A 22,218-nucleotide genomic window follows, 5' to 3' on the forward strand; every position below is an offset into this window, starting at 1 on the left:
GATCAATATTTCTAAGCTGAAAATGCCTCCTGGAACGTAGAGTCACAGACTGTGAGATGTTGATTGTGGTGATTACGTGAGGAAGAAAAGGTTTGCAAGAAGTCTCTTCAGCAGGCTGTTGATGGTTTTCCCTCTTCCCTAGTGGCAACAATCCCTGCTTTTGGCACGGTGATAGATAAACACCATGCCGGAGAGATAAAACACATGTCACATCAATGGTCTTGGCTAATGATGTTGCTATTGCCAGAATGGCAGAATATCACGTCAGGCTGTGGAAGATGGGCAAACATCACATAAAAAAGAGACCGATCCTTTTATCTCGGAACATCAGATTAGATGTAATCGCTCATTAAGTGCATGAGTTGAAATGAACACTTTTAAACGAAACAGTTGTTTGCAAGTTAATACTGCAGACAACGTATGACTGATAAGTATAATGAGCGACTACCTGCTTGGTTGAAATCAAACCTAACAACTGGAACCTAGGAAGGTTTGTGCGGTGTTTCTTTTCAGCATCCAGCTGTTTTCCCCTTGCTCCAAACCAGAGAAAGCTAGTGCAGGCATACATCTCAACTTCAAATAGATTCGAAGTTTCTTCACTGGTGTGCACTGCTGGCTTCAAAACTGTTTGTAGTCAACAATACCAACAAGAAGAGAACTGCCAATCATTGTTGCCCATAGCTAGCTTTTTGGTGATGGGGTGGGAAAACACATCACTTTTGTCCTCCATCGATATGAAAATCAGTCAAAATCAGGATGAAACACACAAATTTTAGTGACCTTTTCTCTTCTAGCAATGGCCCTGGTTGTGTAAACAACCAGGTCGGTGCATGAGTATCATAGCCACTGTCAAAATTAAGAGAACAGTATCAAGGTATCATTCTGCCAAGAATATTTCTTGTAGCACACAGCCAGTTCAGCCCCAAACCTGAAAGTTCAACCCGCCTTGCTCTCTAATGAATGCACACCCTTCCCCGCCGCTGGACATTGGCAATCAGCCCCAACACCTCTAGATAACAAAGTTATCGATTAGACGACGAGGGAAGCTTGTGATTAGACTTGCCGATGGGAGGCTGGATGGCCCATTGACCAGGGGACACTAATGGCATTGGCACACGACCTCCACTTACAAATCCAAGCACACTGGCTGATCCACTTATTGTTTGGTAAAGTAGGGGAAACCGAGGGTGGCGTATCTGAATGCAAGGTGGCGAGTAAAAGCTTTTCCTTTCAAGATGACACTTTGCCACTTTCCAATACCCGACTTTCATACAAGAATCTGCTAAGATATTTTGGGAAGTTGTCAGAGATTTATCATGTTCGTGGGAAAAGGATGTAAATTAAAGGCTTTTTCCCTCTAAGATGGTGTCCTTCAGTAATAACTACAACAGAGTCATTTGAGAAGCTACTGAGACATATTGTTACATTATCAGAATCTTTGTGGCTAACCGCTGTCACTTCACTCACTTCATTCATTCGTCAGTGAGGAAAAGGATATGGTAGCTAAGAAAGTAAAAGATCCATAGCAAAAGAGTTTCACCCCAGACTGACAGCTCATAATTCTCAACACAGCTAAAACACCGGAACCATCGCTGGGAGTCAGATCATTGACAGGCTTAAAAAGATTAATGGAATAAATTATCGGACACCTCACCCCATGGAAACAGGATAGGATAGCTCAAAGAAAAAAGATCAGGAATGCAACGGTGGTAAATGGACACTTCCTTCTGTGATCATGGGAAGAAGACCTTACCAAAGCTTTGATGTAGTAAAGGATAACCAGAGAGAAACAGGACACTGCCTGTTGCCTTAAAGCTGGAATATACGCAAGAAAATTTGTTGTTTTTCAAGTGAGGGTTGCCCAAGAGCATGCTGATTGAGCCTGTCCAAATGGCTTTCAAAACATACAAAGATACACACCACGTTTGTACTTTTCCTACTGTGAGTATATATAGCTAAAAATTCGGTTGTACGAGGGTCACATTAAGAAATCTTCATGGTACAGCAAATCCTTCTCAAATGGAGAAAAATATGTATGTATCTAATCCCGTTCACATTGGCATGTTAGATAAAGGCATTATTAAGGAAATGCCAAAGGCAAGGACATAGGGCAGAATAGCTCCATGAAGAAATTGGAAAAGGAATACACAAACATGGTACATGTATTTGTCTTTGATGAGGGTATTCAGTTGTTCCCAGCTTGAACAAAGGATCGGATGACTCAAATTGGATCCAAGACAAGATACAAGGAAGGTTAAGAGGCAAGAAAGGGATTAGGTCTTGTACGTTGGAGACATCCAATGGAATCCAAGATGCCTAGACAGCACCTGTCGTGCATGTGTTGCTCAATGGGAAGCACATAACTGATTTTATAGAATTAAAAAAATGATGGAAAACATGGTTCTATGAACTGTACTTTGCCCCACCCCCTTCAGACAGTCTAGTTATAGTAGTACCAAGAGAAGTCATGAAACCGCATGTTTTCTCTTCTGAAATATCAATCCAACCTCTGGCGTTGCTGTATTGGAAATACCATAACCAGTCATTTAAAAGCTATAACGAGATCAAAACAACACACCTCCCCTCTTGGGCAACTCGACTATCTATTGCATCCACATCAATCGGATCCAAAAACTGGTATGGAAGACTTGTTTTGGCTTTGTAATTGGATCAAAGGCAATTGGTCGTTGACGCGTTATCGGAAACAGTTTATAACATTTCCACAAACAGTAATTTCACAATTCATTGCAGAGCTGTTATGGGTGGAGATAAAAAGGCGCCGTGAACTTGGAATCAATAAAGTTGCAAGATACAATGAGCACTCGAGTAAAGATGGAATATTGGTGCCAATTTAGCCGAACAAGTCGACCTAGATGGTTAGCGGATGAACCGTTAAAGCTTAAAAATGGCAGGCTTTATTAAAAGCTGAATGTATTTGATACAACACAATCTCTATAACATGACAGATGCATTTTTTTAAGAGTTGGTGTCCAACTTTCATATCATCAAAGCTTTTGGTGTCACATGGGGCAGATATCTAAAATAGCAAGATAGTTTCACAGCATCTATTCGCTATGCATCAGGGTTAACCCATAGGGCTGAGATTTAGAATACGATTTTGAAATAGGAACTCCTTTTCTAGATTTTACAGGGGCGGGAAGATATTCTCTCACAGTCACAGGCAGTATTTACAGAACGTCCACTGAATATATAGCTGATTTAATTGTGTACTGAGCAGATAGTGAACATGGCCTCAACACACCAACCGGTCTCTCCCTTGCCTGTCATGCCTAAGTCATTCCACACATGGAATATCCTCATAAATTTGATGGGAATTAAAAGTAAACAGATGTAGAAATCCAAGAGCCTCCTGGCTTTACTATAGGCAATCATCCAAGATGAGATTGAATCCAAATATCAATACAACACTCCCAAAGGGAAAAACATTCTTAAAAGAAGGAAATCGATTTGTGTTCGGGTGTAAACAAGATGTTGAGAATCAAGTTGAGAGGAAACTATTGATTTCCTTCAATCAATCGATTGTGCATTTCTACACGATTTAGTCCGGGATTGCACGTTCAATCGCCACTGATTACAGTTATCCGATAAAACATGCAATCCAAATACTTGACTTGCCAATCTCAGCTCGACGCCGAACTGCAGCGCCACTCGCGGACAAAGATAGAACAACTCGACATTTTTTTCACCGGTTTCTTGCTGCACATGCGTACCAGCGTCATCTTTTGTTGATTTCCGCTGGTACGCATGCGCAGCGAAAAAACCGGTGAAAAAAATGTCGAGTTGTTCTATCTTTGTCCGCGAGTGGCGCTGCAGTTCGGCGTCGAGCTGAGTTTGGCAAGTCAAGTATTGGTGGACATCACATTTTCTTCAATGATGCAAGCACTTGGTCGACTGTCTTACAACAGTGACTAATACAACTTGGTAAAGCTAATACTGTTATCCACTAGCAAGAGCCAATATAACATTGCTCAAGAAGCAACATTATCCTGGCAAGTCAGTTTTTTCAATTCATTCATTTGTAGATGAGTGGTTCTATGCTCGAGGATAACATTCATAGAAACATGCCATCAATACCGCTACTGGTAAATTATTCATTGACATAACAGTTCTAGTAATCTGTGACATAGCAAACAACCTACACAGCCACCTAAATGCGCATGTCAAACAACCCCAACCTAATTTAAATCACATCTGACATGTCTGCTGCCGATGGAGTTGCTTCATCAGCCCGGCGTAAATACGGACTACGTGACTGGAGATCAGCGATGGATTTCATAGCATTAGCTTCATTTTCACAAAATATTGCTGCGACATGCCGTTTCCTCTACCAACCAATCTTAGCGAATGCCAGAAAAAAGTATTCAGAAGCCAAGCAGCTTATCAATAACAACATCCATTCAAGGGCTGCTCTGCGTAGCTGCTGAGGGCTGAATAGATATTGCACTAACACAATAACTCAAAAATTTACAAAGTCTCTTCTGTTTTCTGTCACACAATAGCTGATTGTGACGTGGACATTTTGCAACATGACACCATCTATTTGATTCACATCTAATGCAACAAGCGCTGAAGAAAACTGTCAGCTTCCTCTGCAGACTATGACAGCCATTCAACAGCTAATCTTTGTAACCATATCAAGCATAAAATGATGGAACATGCTCTTAGTATGTTTTCACAGGTAACGTTTGCAAAGTTCCTTTAGATTTCCTTTGCGTAATTCCTGGATTATGAGCTGCAGACTTGGTACATGCTTAAAAGCCATTTGGCCTTTGGTGTCTTATTTCTAAAGGAATTTGTATGTTTTACTTTCAGTTTATCCGTATTATAGCTTCATCAATCCATAGCTCAACCACCTCTCGCCAATATTCCAGTGATGCAAGGATACCTGTTTTGCGAGTTGTCACCAATTCCATCACATCGGCATAATCGAAGGCGCCCGCAATGTCCAAGTCACGGCTGCTATGCTCCTAACTTGTAAATTAAGCAGTGTATTTTCATAAATAGGTTTGCACAAGAACATGTACATCGAGGATTTCTTTGATAACTACCAATTTTCTCTGTCAATTGGTTTAACAGCAATTGCAAATCGGTAAGAATTCATCCAGGACAGTGACTTCACAACGGTGCAACACGAGTGGCAGCAAATGGTGGCGACCTTGGGTGTTATCATCTCCTCAATTAAATCTCAACCTTTATTCTATTCCCCTTCAACAGATTCATTGCTTAAACATTGATAACTGTTGCTTTTTTAGCTGCGCTGCCTGAAAACAATTCAACCCAACTTCTGGAGCTTACTATAGATTCACCTGGCACTCTCTACTGTTTTTACCGGATCACTTGCTCCAGCTACAACTACAACTGCTAAATAATGGATGCTGAATCTTAATTGAATTGCTCAACTTTTTTCAATGTCGTCTCCTGCACTCTGCACAAGTGTTCCTTGAATTAGTAATGAGTATTAAGTTAGTAAGGAGATTATAAATATGAAATGCTTTAGTTCAGCAATGATGGTGAATGAGAAGGTTTGCAGACATGAGCACTTTGCCATACCAAACGTGGCCGGCAATTGAAGGAGAGATTTCGCATAGCTGCAACAATTTCCACACAGTTTGGGTTTTATAGTCACAGCAATCAACAATCCCATTGAACATTTTGTTGCAATCAACAATCTTATTGATCATTTTGTTGCAACCAATTGAACAATCCCACTGAAAGTTTTGTTGCAATCAACAATCCCACAAACCTTTTGTTGCTTCTATCTTCCCCTAGCCAGTGCATGTCTTCCACTCTGCTGCAAATAGCCAAGTCATTGACATGGAGTCTAAATTCAATTTTGCTTGTAATGGCAGTTGAATTAGTTCATCAACTCAGTACAAATTGCACGCAATCCCGGCCTGTGATGATTTTACTTCATCAGTGCTGTATACAGCTCGATTCACAGCAATATGCAGCAGACGTTTGTCATTCACTATAATACACGCTGATGCGGCTAACCAGAAAAAGTGGTGGCATCTTCCAAGGCGGTAGAACTCCTCCAGTCAACAGCCACTGCTATCGCTAAATAATGGATTTGGCACTTTGCTAAATGGTGCAATTTTTGCTGTAGGCTGTTTCTTGCATTTTACTTAATCGCTGGTATTATTTACATGGAAGGCATAGAGTGTTTTTTATGGTTCCTGGTTCTTTCAGAACAGGAACCATATTGTGTTTGGTCATGGTGTCTGTCTGTGTGTGTGTGTGTCTGTGTGTCTGTGTGTCTGTGTGTGTGTGTGTCTGTCCAGTCTTATGACTGTCACAGCTCAGTTAAAATGAGGGTAAGAGGTCTAGAAACAGTTCCTACCCCTAGGTTTGTGGACACTAGCAATCTAATGAGCCCATCATTGTCAACTTACGACACGGGGATCATGGTGAAATTGACATTTTGAGATGTGAGATTTTGTCTGTCACACTTTTCAGATGCGAATATCTCTGTCCCTATTCAAGTTAGAAGTTTGGAAACAAGGTCTACCCTAGGTTATTGATGTGCCTGATTTCAATGAGTGCATCAAATTCAATCTCAGTTATCAGGGTCATGGTGATATTGATATATCGAATTTGATATTTTGAGATATCTTGACATCTGAGTAAGTTAGCAATGTGCAACCAAGTCTAGGTAATGTGTAGTTATCAAAGAGTTAAATGACATGAAAATGTACAGTGTCAGGCATTTGGATCATTAAGATATCATGAGATTTTCATATATCAATTTTGATAATTTGAACTATCTCGGTCTGTGGGAGGAGTAGAGTCATGGAACCTTCACCTATGCCCAGGTTATTGAGGTTGCCCATTCAGGTTATGCAATGACCTTGAAGGTCAGAGGTCAAGGTCAAGGTCAAATCAGTATGCCACGTCATTAGAGGAATAACGTTGAAAACAATTTGGAGACGTCTTTTCTGCCGTCATGTGGTGCCACCTGTTACCCTGATATGGTCTATTCGAATCAAAAACTGATGTCGATAAAACGGTTCCGCATCGTGCCACACCGTTTTCAGTGTGAACACTTAATACGAATTAAGGTTTAAATTCAATTCGAATTAAAACTAGTGTCAACAGAACTTTATTTCAACATTCAGCACATCGGGAACCATCAGACATTTACAATGTCATCTTGTTTAAGATCTGATTTTGGTTAGTGATAGATATATTCAAGTTTGCTAATAAGCTTGTTCAAAAACTCTTTTATTACCTAAGAGTTCAGGGCAACACAAGATACACAAAATCGAAGTTTTGTGGTGCCAGGACAGAAGTAGGTAACAGCAAAAGAAGGCACTCACGAACCTAAGTTTCACTTCTTCTCCAGAACCACAACCTTTAATAAAGACACTCTCCATTGCTCTCCATATGGCAAGAAACTGATTATTCCCAATGCAATATTCAACTTGCAGAAGAATATTGGTCATATTCTCAGCAGCCTACTTACTCCTCATCCATTCTTGGGATCCACGCTACAAAGGGTATTGCTAAGTTGATAATAGATCCAATGCTGACTGGTAACTGATACGACTTTTCCAATGCAGGCACAAAGCACAATTTGCAGAAAAAAACTTACAGAAAACTTGCCGCAATATCTTTATGACACGTCTCATTACTCGCAGACTGATGCAAAGCTAGGAAGGTGATATTACTGCAAATACAAGTTGCCCTGCGGGCTCAATTACATAACTTTTTCATCAAATGCATCCACCATCAATATTTCATACAAGGTTCTTAAGAAAATGTGAGCTATTTTCTTGACAATTTTTCCACTATACTCAAGGACCTAACAAAAAAGTCACTCAAATAATGCAAATGGCTCAACGGCGGAACTTTTTCAGAGCTGGCAATATGGCATCACAAGAATTCGATACAGAATTCTTGCTACACAAAAAGTTGGCAGAGAATCCGTTAATGCTTTATGACACTGCAGTACCATCTTAGGATTGATGCCTATCTAGAGGAATATTACTTGACTGCAGCAAATACCAATTGCTTGAGTTGGCTTGATGACATATTTTTTCCCCATTGCATGCATCACTGGTATTTTACATAGAAGCTGTAAAGAAACTAGTGGTAGCTTTCTGACAGTTCCCCTGATTGCTTGAGGACTAGACAATCTGCAAGATATCGTCTTTCTCACACCAACAGTGGTTAGCCTAAACTCATCAACTGCTGATGCAGTAAAGAAGTCACTAGATGGGAACTGTATGTAATTGCTACTAGAGATAATGATCGCCTGACCATACCTGATGGAGTAAAAGATGAGCGCGACCCAGCCACTTCACTTCCTGAAGAGTAAGTTCCATTACAACCTCATCACTGGTGGTCATCAACACTATATCAGATACAGCAGCGAGGTCAAAAACAAGCAGTTTCATCTGCAATGGTCACACAAAAAGCACAACGCAGCCACTAATGCTGGCAACAATCTGAAATTGCCTTCATACTTCTACGCTTTTTATTTGACGTCAATGTTTCAGGTGCCGCTACCACTTTGGTAAATAGATGCTGCTTTGTGCAACTAATTTCTTCCAATACTGTGCTCAATTTATTGTCAATGACGGCTACGTCTGCTGAAAGGTTGATATCATTATCAAAAGGAGGCACAACGACATTTGTAGCATCATCGGCAACAATTGGAACCTATCAAGGGCATTTTTAGCGACATGCTGCCTGTTTGTAAACAGGTTTCCATATAACGTAAAGTTGTAACAGCAATTATTGTCGACAGCATCCATTTACGCCTAAAGGTCAATGTTGTAGAAAAAAAAAAATCATGGTTAGCTCTTGTCAGTGTTGGCAATACCAGAGTATCCAATAGAATCTGGTGGCATAACCGTTTTTTTATGAATGGTTTCGGTAACAATGTCTGAAGATGACTTAGCAAGGATAAAATGATATTGCAGACAGTATCAATTTTCTTTCTTTCAGAGAGAAACTCATCGACTTCCAAACCCAAGGCAAGCTATATAATCATGTGCATCTCATCAAAGATGCAGTTGGAATTACGGCTTTAGGTTTATATAGGCAGCATCTCCAGGCATATTAAAAGTTCCATCCTCAAAAAGAAACCTAACAAGAATTTTGGATGGACAATGAAAATCTGATCAGTATGCTCGGGGCAATTGTTATAGTTATACACAGTGTCGTTGTGCAATTATTCTGCATACAGATTTTCAAATTTTCAAATTCAATTACAAATTCCTAATTTTTAACAAACGGCAGTGGCTTTTAAGTGCTCAGATAGCAATAGCCAGAAATGGTACAAAGAAATATTTCAACTTACCGCTTCAGTATGAATCGGATGGACAGCAAATAGTAATCCTGCCAGTGTGGCCGACTTCTGTTGAAAGTTTATCACATTCTTGCATACATAAGTAAAGAGTATGGTGGCCAGAGTATGGAGGAGTATGTTGGTCGCATGGAAGGCTACAGGACTGAGACCAAACAACATATGGTTGAACCTAGAAATAGATTGGAGAATGTCTTTAGGCTAGAACTTTGCTTTATGATTTACTTGATGAGGGACAGAGACCAAATATCATATGATTGAACCTAGAAGGAGACTAGAGAAATTGGTATAATATTGTATGGTTGAACCTGGAGGGACTGAGGCATAATATTGTATGGTTGAACCTGGAAGGAGATTGGAGGGCTTGGCTTTGCCTTTCCAAAGAACATATGGTTGCTAGAAGGAGACTGGAGAAATGTCTTTTTAGCAGGAACTTTGCATTATCTTTACTAGCTACAGGACTAGAAATAGATTGGAGAAATGTCTTTAGGCTAGAACTTTGCTCCATGATTTACTTGGTGAGGGACAGAGACCAGACTTTGCACTAACTTCTCTTCAATCACTACCTTCTCTTCAGACAAAACTTGACCGAGATGACAAGTTGATGACATGAACCACTAAACCATGTGTTGCCTCCTTGACACAAAACATGCTTGAATAAAAAACATTCCCTGTTCAAGTGTATTAATCTATTGTAAGTATGGTATGGCATGGGAATTTTGGCAACCAACAATGTACCATCAGCCTGGCAACCAATTTATTGTGTCTTCTTTTTTTGCTGGAATTGCATTTTATAGAAAAGCACCAACTTAGTGGTTTAGCCATACATTAATGATTCATTCTTGCGAGTGCTCCCAGATGGTATGTCTCACCGCTAGAACAACAGCAAGCATTGTTTTTGCAGCTCATATTGCAGTTAATTGATTGAAATAAAATATTCATTGGAGGTTATTTCTGCTGAAACTGGAAATAATGTTTGTGCTTTCTGTTAGGACTAGTCGGCTGACCTGAGTCTGCTCCATGATGACATTCTTGTAGAATGGACCCGATAAAAAAACTTGCTGGGTGCTTGTTCTTAATTGGTTTGATTGACATGTGTAACTTCTTGATATTGGAGCCAGGTTAGATGAATTGCCTGTACACATCATGTGCACTAATCAAATAATTTATGAATGGTTTAAAGAATAACTACTGAGCTGGCGGTCCTTGCTTGTCTAATGAAGAGCGACAGGGTAGTCCGAAAATGCAGACCAAATCTTGCATGGTTGGACCACTAAGGAGACTTAAGATGTTTTCTGTAACAAATACTGATATCCAGTAACCAAGCCTTTTAGAATTGGCCATAATGTCACAGACGACACTGTTATCAGTCTAGTAGGCCGACCCATCCTAAAACGTTGTAAAAAATTCACCAAAACTAATAACCCTGCACTTGAGCTCTGGGTTATCTGGGTGAAGTTTTGAAGTCGATATATACATATCAAAGCTCTATGCACTTACATTTCCACAACAAACCATTCTAGAACAATTTATTAATATCAACAGAATATTTGGGTCATGGGAGGTCAGTATTCACACATAATTATATTGATATCCACCTTAATCAAACAATATTTGTCTGCTGCCTACATACTTTATCATATTATTGTGATATATCACACAGTAAATTACATTCATAATTGCCCAGTGTCGCTTGAATAACAACTATAGTTTCAGCAAATTTGCATGCATAACAACTGCACTACGGCATTGTGTACAACTGGATTTCTATTTTCCTGGACCTGTAATTAAAAACAGATTCCCCCTACACGCTAATGATTCAAACAAAAAAGTCCATATTTTATATTTAATATCAGGGCAGCAGATGCTGAACGGTTAAGTACACAATCGTACAATAAAACCTAGCCATGTGGCCAACTGATAATATCAGCAATATGAACAGCTGGTGTGCTCAGATAATAATGTAAAAGCGATATACTTTCATTACTTTCATCTTTTTTCCTTTCAATTCATTGCTTTCCCTGACTTTGCATTCAAAGCAGAATACTAGGTGCGCTCTGCCAGTCACAAAGAATGAATAAAAAATTAAACTGAACAATTAAGCGAACAATACAAGTTTTATTGACTTTTATGTCATTGAATAAATTCTATATTTCTAACAAAGGCAATTCATGATATGAATTAATATTTGCAGCTCTATCAAAAGAGGTTTTTGGCAGGTTAGACTCTAATTTTACCGATGTAAGACTATCTCAGTAGATCTAGGCCAATTTATATTTGCTACCATTACGATTTCCCCTAAAAATAATCAATGTCATAAAAGACACTCAAACACTCAAAAAACTTTTTACTTTATTGTACTTTCACTTTCGTATTTAAAAAGAAGTTGTAACTGACAAAAAGCAGTGCTGCTGAGTGCATTATTGGCTACCCCCAGTTAGTTATATGGAGGGCCTAACCTGCTGACCATAGTGGATTTTCTCTATAGTCTTCTGGTTGGGTGTTGCCTCCAGATGTGGAAGTTGATTGCATAACCAACTGAATGGGTGACCAGCGCATACAATTAAATACACTGGGCTTGAATACTAATTTTATTCTTCTCTTATATATTTTAGCTACAAAGTTGTTTTTAAAGATCCTTGAATCCACCACCAGTTCTGTTGAACCTTGGTTAGATGAAACTCATAGACTTTGCAAAATGCTCTGTAAAGTTTTGAGTTCTCAAACATCTTTTTTAAATTTAAGTCAGATCAAATAGAGAAGCCAATAGAGAAAAATCAATTCAGGTTAAGGAACAAATGCATTGAAATTGTAGAAAGTATGAGCAAAGGCCTATGTATACCTCGCTGACATAAAAGCCTTGTTTGGATAAATGAAGTCATACAGTTCAGCACAGTCAAAGCATAGTAATTTTATGGTTGTAAGCGAAAATAAAGCCAACAATTTTTTTCAAATCATCATTTACTTTGCAAATGCCAGGGGACAATTAGGCTTATTTTCGAGTTAGCATGGAAAAAGGTCAATTAAATGGTGGTATGAAAATTTAAAAGAGACCACACACATTTTTGTAAGTTTGACAATGTTGATCTTTATTGTCCTAAGCCAAAGGGACTCTGGGGACTGAAGCCAAGAGGTTTTCAATTATAAGAGTTATGGTATATGGCCTACACTTTACTCAACCTACAACCCAGACAGGCCGTAGGTTGAGTAAATGTCATGTGTTATGTGAAGGGCGCTTGTATTCTGGATGCTGGATTAACTTTGATCAGTCAGCAGGACTCTTGATCCCAAGTATTCAGGCCCACAGTTAGTGTCATCGATCCCCATAACGACATCCCGGCCTATAGCCTCATAAGCATGGTCCTAAGGCACGGTATAGGCCTAGCCTAGCCTCATACCACATCCAAGCATCATCAGTTGAACTGGGGCATAAAAACCGACTCAACTTGACAACAATTTTACAGGCAACTAACTAAATAAAACATGCGCTCACGGAATCTGACATAAAAACTAGCGATGCCGCAGTAACAAATAGGCGGGAAAATCCAGCCGGAGACGGACTTACCTAAATGTGAGCGTGCATAGCGGCCTGTAGGATTTGTGGCTAGTATTATCCGACATCAGCTTCCCCCAGAAATCATTCGAGAAAAGCTGAGACAGTGAAGTCCTCTGCAACACATCACCATTATTTCTTATCGCCATAACATCATCATGAACAAAATCTCCTGTCAAACTATTCGCATAGCAAACCACCGCACAGAATCCGGGAAGAATGTAACACAGTGAGTTGTAGACACTTTTGTAATCCTTAGAGTACGTGGTTTCCTTCTGTACTTTGATATAGTTGTTGTTATTCCCATTCTGATAGAGTCTTGACATCTTATCGGGAGCTCTATGCTCCGACGAACCCCGCCACACCATGCTTCTTTACTCTTTGACACAAACACGTGCTTCGCTGATATTGCGCCAATATCAGATTTGCAGTCAGCGCGATCTAGACGAATTCTGAACAACCAATATAAGCCTAGGCCTACTTAGCTAACCGATAACACGATATGTAAGAAAGAGGAAAGAAGAGAAGAATAACCTGACAACTAAAAATAACCCGTGTTTCAGGTGTTGCTCAGTTGCAATGGACCCCTAGCCATTTGCAAGGGTTGTCATTGAAAACACGACAGATAGTCGACTATGCTACTAAACAAAATGATACCTCTTTCATCATCATAATGACTGAACTACGATTTTAGTGACAAGGAAAAACTACGCAAATCTATCATTCTCTGTTTTCTTAACTGGTCACATATAGATGGGCACTCAGCCCTTTTTTTGAGTCGTCTGTGAGTTTTCAATAAGTTACCTTATTTGAATGATTAGTCGGCGCATATACCAGATGTGAAGTGTATGGTATATGGTTGCATTTTGAACAAACAATTTTTCTCGAATGTTCGGTTATCTCACAACAAAATGTCGCGGAAGGTACACCGAATTGTGTCCAACTTTCCCCCTTTGTCCATATATGAATCAGTGATATATGCATCTAGCTGAATCCATAGCAGTTGTAGCCAGCGAGTCTATTTATGGCCACAAATAACATTATCACAGGCAAGAAGCCATATAGCTCTTCGGCTTCTCATTGACGTGTAAACACGAATGATGTTACCTTTTCTTCTCTTCTACAGCGTTCACTCTGCACTTAAAGTGTTATTCTCCAGGGAGTATCACGGTATTCCACTACGGTTTGGCGCCAATCGGGTTTATTGGTCTTACCAATACCACTGCCATTCCGACAGACGTGTTCGGATTAACTGGTGATTAGAACTAAGATTCCCCTTGAATACCAAATGCAGCATGTCAAGACGACAGATTTCACACGCTCTTAGAAACAGAGATGTTTTTGAGCTATTGAAAAACTTTAAGGACACATATTCGTGTAGGCCGAAAAAAGCCTGTTTTTTTTTAAAAGCCTTAATTTCTATGAGTGCATGACAAGTAGGCCTACATATCCTAATCATGCTACTCTCCGGAGGCTGGCCGCGAATTTTTTTTCCTGAACCTTTTGGGCACTATAGTGTACAGGGACTTTCAGCCAGTCAGATTTCGACAAATACATGACGTCAGAAATCTTAGAAACTTTAGAGCAGTTGGTAGAGCGCTCGTCAGAAATGGCAGAATACGATGTTCGATCCAAAGGTCGCGAGTTCGAATCCGGTTGTGGACAACATTTTTCTTTTTCTTTTTTTCTTTATATTTTATTTTCATAATGCGTTTCTTTTCCCTTGTTGTTTAAATTTTAGATATTTGAGTTATGCTGCCTGCAACATACCTACAGGAAGGACAATAACAATAGCTCATCTCCAAGATCCAATTAAGGGATAGTCCTTCAGATATCATATTGAGTATGAATATGCAATGAGACTTATCTCATGTGAATGGTCTTCCTCCAGTGTGAATATGTTTCCCTTCAATGAGACTTGTCTTTCGATACTGCCTCATATGTATGGTCTTCCTCCAGTATATTTTGATACTGTATGCTTCACATTTGAGTAACAAGCACAAAACAATACAAGCAAAGATTTTCAGGATTTGTATGATTTATTGCAACAGTGAAACACACCAGAAATATACTACATTACTAATACACGTACATATATTTCATCACCAGGAATAGCATCAGGTATGTCACAGGAAAGAACAGCTGGAGATCTGAGATTATCTCAGATGAGCGATTATGAATAGGATTTACAAAATGGACTGCCCCGCGAGAGTCTACAACATGCATGATGATGGATGAATAGCCCGGCAACTGACCAGAGCGCTAATGGCTCGCCTTGAATCAAAGAGACTTTCTTATCTTTTTCTGGTGACAGTGACAAACGAGGAATCCTACTCCATAATCTTCTGCTTGATGGCTGAAACAGAAAACTAATGAAACATTTCTGTTGCTCGTAATCTTGAACAGACCAGAAAGCCTCTCGGCCATCTCGGGAATTCAATGATGCATCAAGAACGTCTTTAAAAAATGCATTTGGAATTCACCAGTTTGTTTGCATAAGAAATACATGTACATGCCATACAGCAAGTCAAGAAAGAAAAATGCGTCATATTTTGTATAACCTACGTGTTTAAGATGCAGGCAGATTGTCTTATTTTAATTTTCGGCACCACACCATTGTTTGTTTCACTCAAGTACAAATCTCGGGGATTTTTCAGATGTGGTAAATTAGAATTTTTAGGGTTATTTCGCTGGAGATGACTACCATTGCACCCTGGTGGAAGTCTTCGGAGAAACTTGACCCCTCGTCAGAGTACTCTCCCTCACTCATCCCATACTAGAAATCGTTTAGAGACCCACCGCGCAATTTTACTAAAACTGCGATAACTACATTCATTCCAATCATATTGGACCATAGATATTGGTTTTTATCTCCTCAATTATTTTAAGATCTGATGTAGAACACTGGTTTGTCAGGATGTACTTATTCCAATAACATAATTATGTATTGACAAAACACCTCCCGACGTAGCCACATTTGTTTCATCGACTCTGGCTCGGCCTTACCATGCTTACTGGAATCGATTGGTTTACTATAGAATGAGTTAGAGGAGCTGTCAAAAAAACGCTTACTGCAACCATTAATGTGAACATTAATAGCTCTTTATTAATGACATCAGGTTCTGCACATTTCGAATGGCCACTGATTAGAGGCGTAATGGAGGTGATTAATTAACACGAGATTGAATAATGACGCATTTGTGTCAAACGACATTTGTTGCAAGACGGATCAGCATCAATTCTGAAAGTTGTCAATTGACGTGGTTAATTGAATTGATAATCTGAATATTTGAAACTCAGGAGTTTCAATGTTGTGTCTCTATCACGATATTCTGCCATCGGCCTAATAACGCAATTAAATTCCTGAAGAAGTCCATTAGGGTTAGAAGATATCAGAATGGCTTAAAGGGGGAATATTTTAGGTAGGAGCAAAATTCCTCGTACAAGCGCGGATAGTTTTGACGTTATACTGTGAGATGGGAGAGACTCCTATTGGCGACTTCGTTTAACTTTATTTTGCCTACCTAGCTGCTGCCTATCGAGTCCCTTTAAAGCACACGGGATGTCTAACTTGGAAAAAATTGAGTTGTCGACAAGAGCAGATAGACAGTTTCGCCATGGCGTTTTGTTTGTATGGCGTTTAACTCGTCAACACAGCCGGGTTGATTTTGAATTCTCGGGGAGGCAGATTTTTTTCTCTCAGGATCAACGGATAGATTATTTCCTGGTACCTAACCCGATTTTATTTTCTGCAGATTAACAGTTAAACCTCAAGATTTTCGCCAGAACAAAATAGACTTATAATATTCATGACGAATTTATGCAATGCGGTGACTGTAAAAAAAACATTGCGTCGAACAAAATTTATCTTTTAGGTGATCAAGCAGCTTTTTAAAATTAAAGCCTACATTGAAACCGGATTTTTAATTTGTTACGCGTCGAAATAGTTGGATTTGATCTGGATTTGTATAGTAGAAATATATTTTTACCGATTTACCAGACTGAAATGATTTCGAGAAACTTATTTAATTTAGGCATCGTGATTATAGACCTGCATGTGTTTGCTCAAATCTCTATAGTGAATACAGCTGACGCCTTTCTGTATGACTTTAGCATCAAGACCAGCCCATACTACACGCACGTTGCGATAAACCTTTTGAATTTATCCCAGTGGTCTTCACCTTGCGAAATGACCTTCAGACCTTGATGTGACGACCTTGACCCTGTATCCCTCGGATAGAGGTTTTGTTGGATTGTTAGTCAAGGCTGCATAAACGTGTGGATACTCTGTGAATAATTACAAGTGTTTTCTTCATCAGTTTATCGAAATATCTCGAGTATCCAGTTACTAAAGGCCTATTCACGAAACTAATCTTTATAACTTATTAAATCAATGAAAAACCCCAATAAGGGTATTTGTCGATTTTATGGTCGTGTAATGTTATATGGGCCTTGAAGTGATTTTCTATTCAAGGGAAGGGGTCTTTCAAGATCAACCCATGAAATAGCTTTAAGAAATGGCATCCAATTATTCATTGTTATTTTTGATTTTTACAAATAAACCAAATCACACATGAGAGGACAAAGGTTTTATTCAAAATGTCGACACCTGGGTCTGTGCCAAAACTCAAGCCGGTTTAAAAATTAAAATTACAGACCCGTAAAGTATGAGCAAGTTGGTTAAATAGTAACCTAAATCGTTTTCTCATTCCATATGTGTGATTGCGCTCGAGCTGAGAAAGCATTTATTCGTTGGGTGAGTTTTTAGTTTTGTGTACATAGCCTTTGTACAGTTTACATGGCCTTTTTACGATTTAGTATATCTTTTAGTTTCAAGGCACTGTATCTGAAGTTGTTCTCTGAAATAAATGAAAAGCTATCGTTAGAAATACGTGTTCTTAGTAATACGTCTATTTTTGTCAGTCATACATCTTCTATCGTTAGTAATACGTCTTCTATCGTTCGTAACTCGTACGTCATCTGTTGTTGGATGGATATCCTCTGCCGATAGTAGTCTTCTAACGTTCGTAAGACGTCTTGTGTCATTCTGTCGCTCATAAGACTTCTTCTGTCATTAGTGATACATCTCTTCTGTCGTTAATACACCGATGATCTTTCCGTTGAAAGATTTTGGTCCACGGTAATACGCACATCTCTTGTTTTGTAACAAAAACGGTTTCGCATTGTCTTCTTCTTTCCTGTCTCTTGTAATCTCGTCAACTTTCTCCTAAAACGATTCAACTCAGTTTTCATTTGGCCATTCTTCTAACACTATATTCATACGTTCCATGTCATTTCATAGAAAAGTACCGACGCCGTCCGGCCACTGATTGGATTTGGTTACAGCGTAACGTTACCATTTTCAACTTTCAATTAATAAATAGGCTTTGTTCTTCTAAAAAATAAGATAACAGAATGATTGCCTCTCAAATACTAATGTGATTGTGATCTATTTTTGCAGGACAGTGCACCTGGAAGGGACGACTTACATTGGATTATTAAAGGGGTGTGATTGGATCGAGAGGACCAGTCGTAGTAAATCATGGACTTTAAAATTCGTTAAGGACTAAATCCGATTCAGTTTTTTGTCATGAATTAATCTCGACCAATATATCGGGCCATTCTTGGATTACTTTTTATAGCCTCGGGGGAGAAGCTTACACGGTGAACGTAGGCCTATCCAACGCATTTGAAAACATCTCGGTTTCTCTTTCAATTCTTGTCGTTCCAAAATCCAAGAGATTCTGTTGGCTTTATATGCAAGGATAAATTTATTTTTTGTGGGTAGGACTCATTGCTTTCTGAAGAAAGATGGCATCCATTCGTGGTCTTGGCCCTATGATGCCTGGGCGCCAGCGGGGACGCTCACGCAGCAAACACGCGGACTCACACTCCGAATTCTCTGAGACGTTCATCACGAAACCTGGCAACCAGCAGTATGAGAATACGTACCGAGTAAAACCGACTGATGAGAATAAATTCCGGGGATACACCATTGAGAGAGCTGTGATGGAGGTGTTGGAGGGACGGTTGGAGAACATCAAATATGACCCAATCCAAGCGGCCAACCTGACCAAGGAACTGTCAACATCGATAAGAAATAAGTTAAAGGACTTGAACTTCCCGCGGTATAAGTATGTGGTGAATGTTGTTCTTGGTCAGAATGCGGAGCAGAGTGTCGCCATTGCTAGTCGAAACCTTTGGGATCCGGCCGTAGATAATTATGCTGCGGTGACATATAAAAATAAGTTCATATTTGCGACAGCAGTTATGTTTGCTGCATATTTCGAATAAGGAGGTTCAGCTGAGCTGCAGCTATATGCCTTGCCCTTTGCAGAATATGACAAAATCGGCGTCCAAATCCGATGGACAATTAACAGCTAGATAGTGAAGAACTTGACTATACCGTTTTCAATTTCCGAATTTTGAGAAATTAATTCTAACTCAGGAACATCGCGATAGCCTTATGTCGTGGTGAATTGTATAAGGATGTAAAAAGCTATGAACTTGAAATCGCAAGAAAAAATATTACTAAATTTGTCACTATTCTTGATCTTAGAAGAAGTCGGCCCCGAACATTTCGCACAGAGGGCCAAAAGGACAGTGACGTTTACGTAATACGCTAGACGAGTGACTTTCACAAGGCGACAAATCAATAAGAAAGACAAATGACTTGCCCAAGATCATTCTCAACCACATGCCTACACGGAGCCTAATGCCATGGGAATGATTAATCCGGTTTACCGTCCACCTCCCGCATGGATTCAGAGCGTACTTCAAATTTTTTCATTAATTTTGAAAAAAGCTATTTATTTTATTGTTGCCATTATTTTTTATATTCAAACGATCGTTCCAGTGGTTCATCTTTACCTAAACTGATCGAAAAACACAATCAAAACTAGACGCAAGGACCGGCAAAATAGCGAAGCTGGCGAAACATTTATGACGGGTCACCGTGATCTCATTATGGACTTATAGCGCGATTATGGGGTTGTAACTATTTTCCTGTATATTGTCACGAGGAAAGAAAAGCACGCGACTTAACGCCAACCTATTTATGTAAAGTGATAATTAGAAGGTATATAGTTCAGGAAATGCTGATAAATAATCATTCCATATCGTCTTTTGAGAGCATTTTTAATTGTAAAAAACATGTGCCTACGTCACAGAGTCTCTGCAATGGTCATTTTTATCACAATAGTCTCGCGCAGCCAGAAGTTCTTTACTTATTGGTCTGTTACTTATTAGTCTGGCGCATGCCAGACTTTCTTTGTACGAGACGTTTTCCAGCACGATGTATGTGGGCAGAACCAACAGTGCGCAAGATTACCTCGAGCGGGGGCAAATAATAGATTGTGCCAATGAGCATACCTTCCTCATTGAGTTTTCTCAGAATGAACAGACACCCCTATACCCCCTCAGACTCAGAAACCACAAACGCCCACCCCTTTCTGCTGCCTTAATACTTCTGGATAGGGTAGGGTCTGCACCATGATAAAGAAGTTTTTTCAATGCCTCATGTTGATGACTCTGGAACTTGCCGAATCACGTGTTTTGACCAGTAAATCGGGCTGTAAACCGATGATGAATGAAAAAAAAGCCTCATCATCTTTTTAAATCTCTCGGACGGTAAACCGGATTAATCATTCCCATGGCCTAAGGGCACTCAGACGTGAGCCTCTATCCTTCCTATTGGCCTGGTCACATTGTAGGTTCAGTATGTTTCAAAACATGAACGGCTGAGGATTGTTCCGAAGTAATCTTTGCAATCGAGCTCAGTCGTTCATTGTTCTGCTTTTAGATGGATTATCAGGTGTGGATCTGCTCGTGCTGCCCTTGACTCTGGGTGTAACAGCATTTGTTATCTCGCCAGGTCTGGTTGTGACATTATCTGCAATCTCATCAGGCTGGTTGTGGCAGCATCTGCAATCTCATGCAGGTCTGGTTGTGCCAGCATTTCCTGTCTATCAGGTCTGGTTGTGAGAGCATATGTTGTATTATCAGGTCTGGTTGTGGCAGGATATTATGGTATGGTTGTTGCAGTATATCTGCTGTCTCTTCAGGTCTGGTGTTCTGATTTCATGCAATCCCTTGATGAAAATGATCAGTATTCACCATGTGAAAATGAGACACAGTTTTCTTAAGCGTGGAGACAAGGTCGACCCTGTTGAAACATGGTGCACTACGTTGGGAGAGTACACATCTAGATCAGACAGAGTACGCATAGTGAAGCATGGCACATCCAGCAAAGACTTGGTATACTCCTGGGGAGTGCACATCCAGAAGAGATATTGTGCACTACTGTCTCATTGGCCGAGAGTCATTTCTGCAGGTAACAATATAGAACGACGGTAAAATACACAGGCCCGTTGCGGTGGAAAACAGAAATGTCCTCGTTTTTCACTTTCGCTCCGATATCTTTGAACAGGGTAGTTCATGTACTACAGGGTGGCCCAGAATTAATTTCCCTCACACAATGGACATGATGGACACACACAATAGAATTCTATTGTGCAAGGGATCAAAACCTTTCTGGGCCACCCTGTAGAGTTTCGTGAGTTTCCTCATCAGCCTCAGGTAGGCCAATGATTTTGACAGGACCTCAGTTGGCGCCATCTGAGCTAAAAAAGTCGAACTACGCGATTACTTAAAATTAAAAATTGCCTCATTGTGAGGTGGAAATATCCCCCTTGTTAGGGGGGGAACGGGGGACGAATTATTCCATGAACCCCAAACATGGTACTGCCGACCGTTGCCGGCCACAGCGTCTCTTTGCTCCGAACTTACTTACTGGGTAGGACCCTTATATGCAGTACAAATTCTCGCTGCATTACTCCTGTGTGGACGTTTCATGTGCGTACTATGTAGTATGGCTGGCCAACGGCAGGGGAGCCAGGAGCGGGCTCCGGACGCAATTAAATCTGCGATAGGGTCCGTGCACATTCTGTATACATACATTTTCGTGATTTAAAAAAAAATCAATGCTGGGAGTTTCATCAAACTTTGCAGAAATGTAGTACTATATCTTGTCAATGTCCTAAGTGAATTTGAAAAGTTCCAATGATTCTAAATTATCTTATTAGCGTTTTCATGAGACATGTCAGAATTTGACACTCGCCGACAGGCGACACGGCCCGTCACGGGGCCGTGTTTTTGACTGTTAATCCCATCTGCCATGTTTCAGGCCCTCTAAAACGCGAAACAGCCTGCAATGGCCCTCTGTCCTCTCGCAGCCCCCCCCCCCCCCCTCCCCCGATTACCCCCTCCACATACAAGTATAAACCCCGGGAGTACCCACGGACGTTGAGAAAGCAAGTTTAAAAATAATGGGTAA

The 22,218-nt window shown here is 40.0% G+C and overlaps 2 protein-coding genes across 2 annotated transcripts in view; one reads left to right on the forward strand and one right to left on the reverse strand.

Moving 5' to 3' along the window:
* Positions 1-13,251, reverse strand: part of LOC135487476 (protein O-mannosyl-transferase TMTC1-like) — an 88,567-nt gene extending 75,316 nt beyond the window's left edge. The window contains exons 1-2 of the mRNA XM_064771158.1: positions 12,897-13,251; positions 9,326-9,503 (exon numbers count right to left, since the gene is read on the reverse strand). Coding sequence (XP_064627228.1) covers positions 9,326-9,503; positions 12,897-13,210 — 492 coding nt within the window. The 5' untranslated portion in view covers positions 13,211-13,251. The remainder of the gene's footprint in view (positions 1-9,325; positions 9,504-12,896) is intronic.
* Positions 13,252-18,617: 5,366 nt separating this feature from the next.
* Positions 18,618-19,418, forward strand: LOC135488765 (dynein light chain Tctex-type protein 2B-like). Its single transcript, XM_064773562.1, has one exon. The coding sequence runs from the start codon at positions 18,696-18,698 to the stop codon at positions 19,176-19,178; it is 483 nt and encodes a 160-aa protein (XP_064629632.1). The 5' UTR covers positions 18,618-18,695; the 3' UTR covers positions 19,179-19,418.
* Positions 19,419-22,218: the final 2,800 nt, after the last annotated feature.

Source organism: Lineus longissimus, chromosome 5, assembly GCF_910592395.1.
Source record: "Lineus longissimus chromosome 5, tnLinLong1.2, whole genome shotgun sequence".
Classification (NCBI taxonomy): Eukaryota; Metazoa; Nemertea; class Pilidiophora; order Heteronemertea; family Lineidae; genus Lineus; species Lineus longissimus.

Excerpts from the sequence above, each read along its gene's own strand:
- LOC135488765 (XM_064773562.1), top strand. The coding sequence starts at position 18,696 with ATGGCATCCATTCGTGGTCTTGGCCCTATGATGCCTGGGCGCCAGCGG.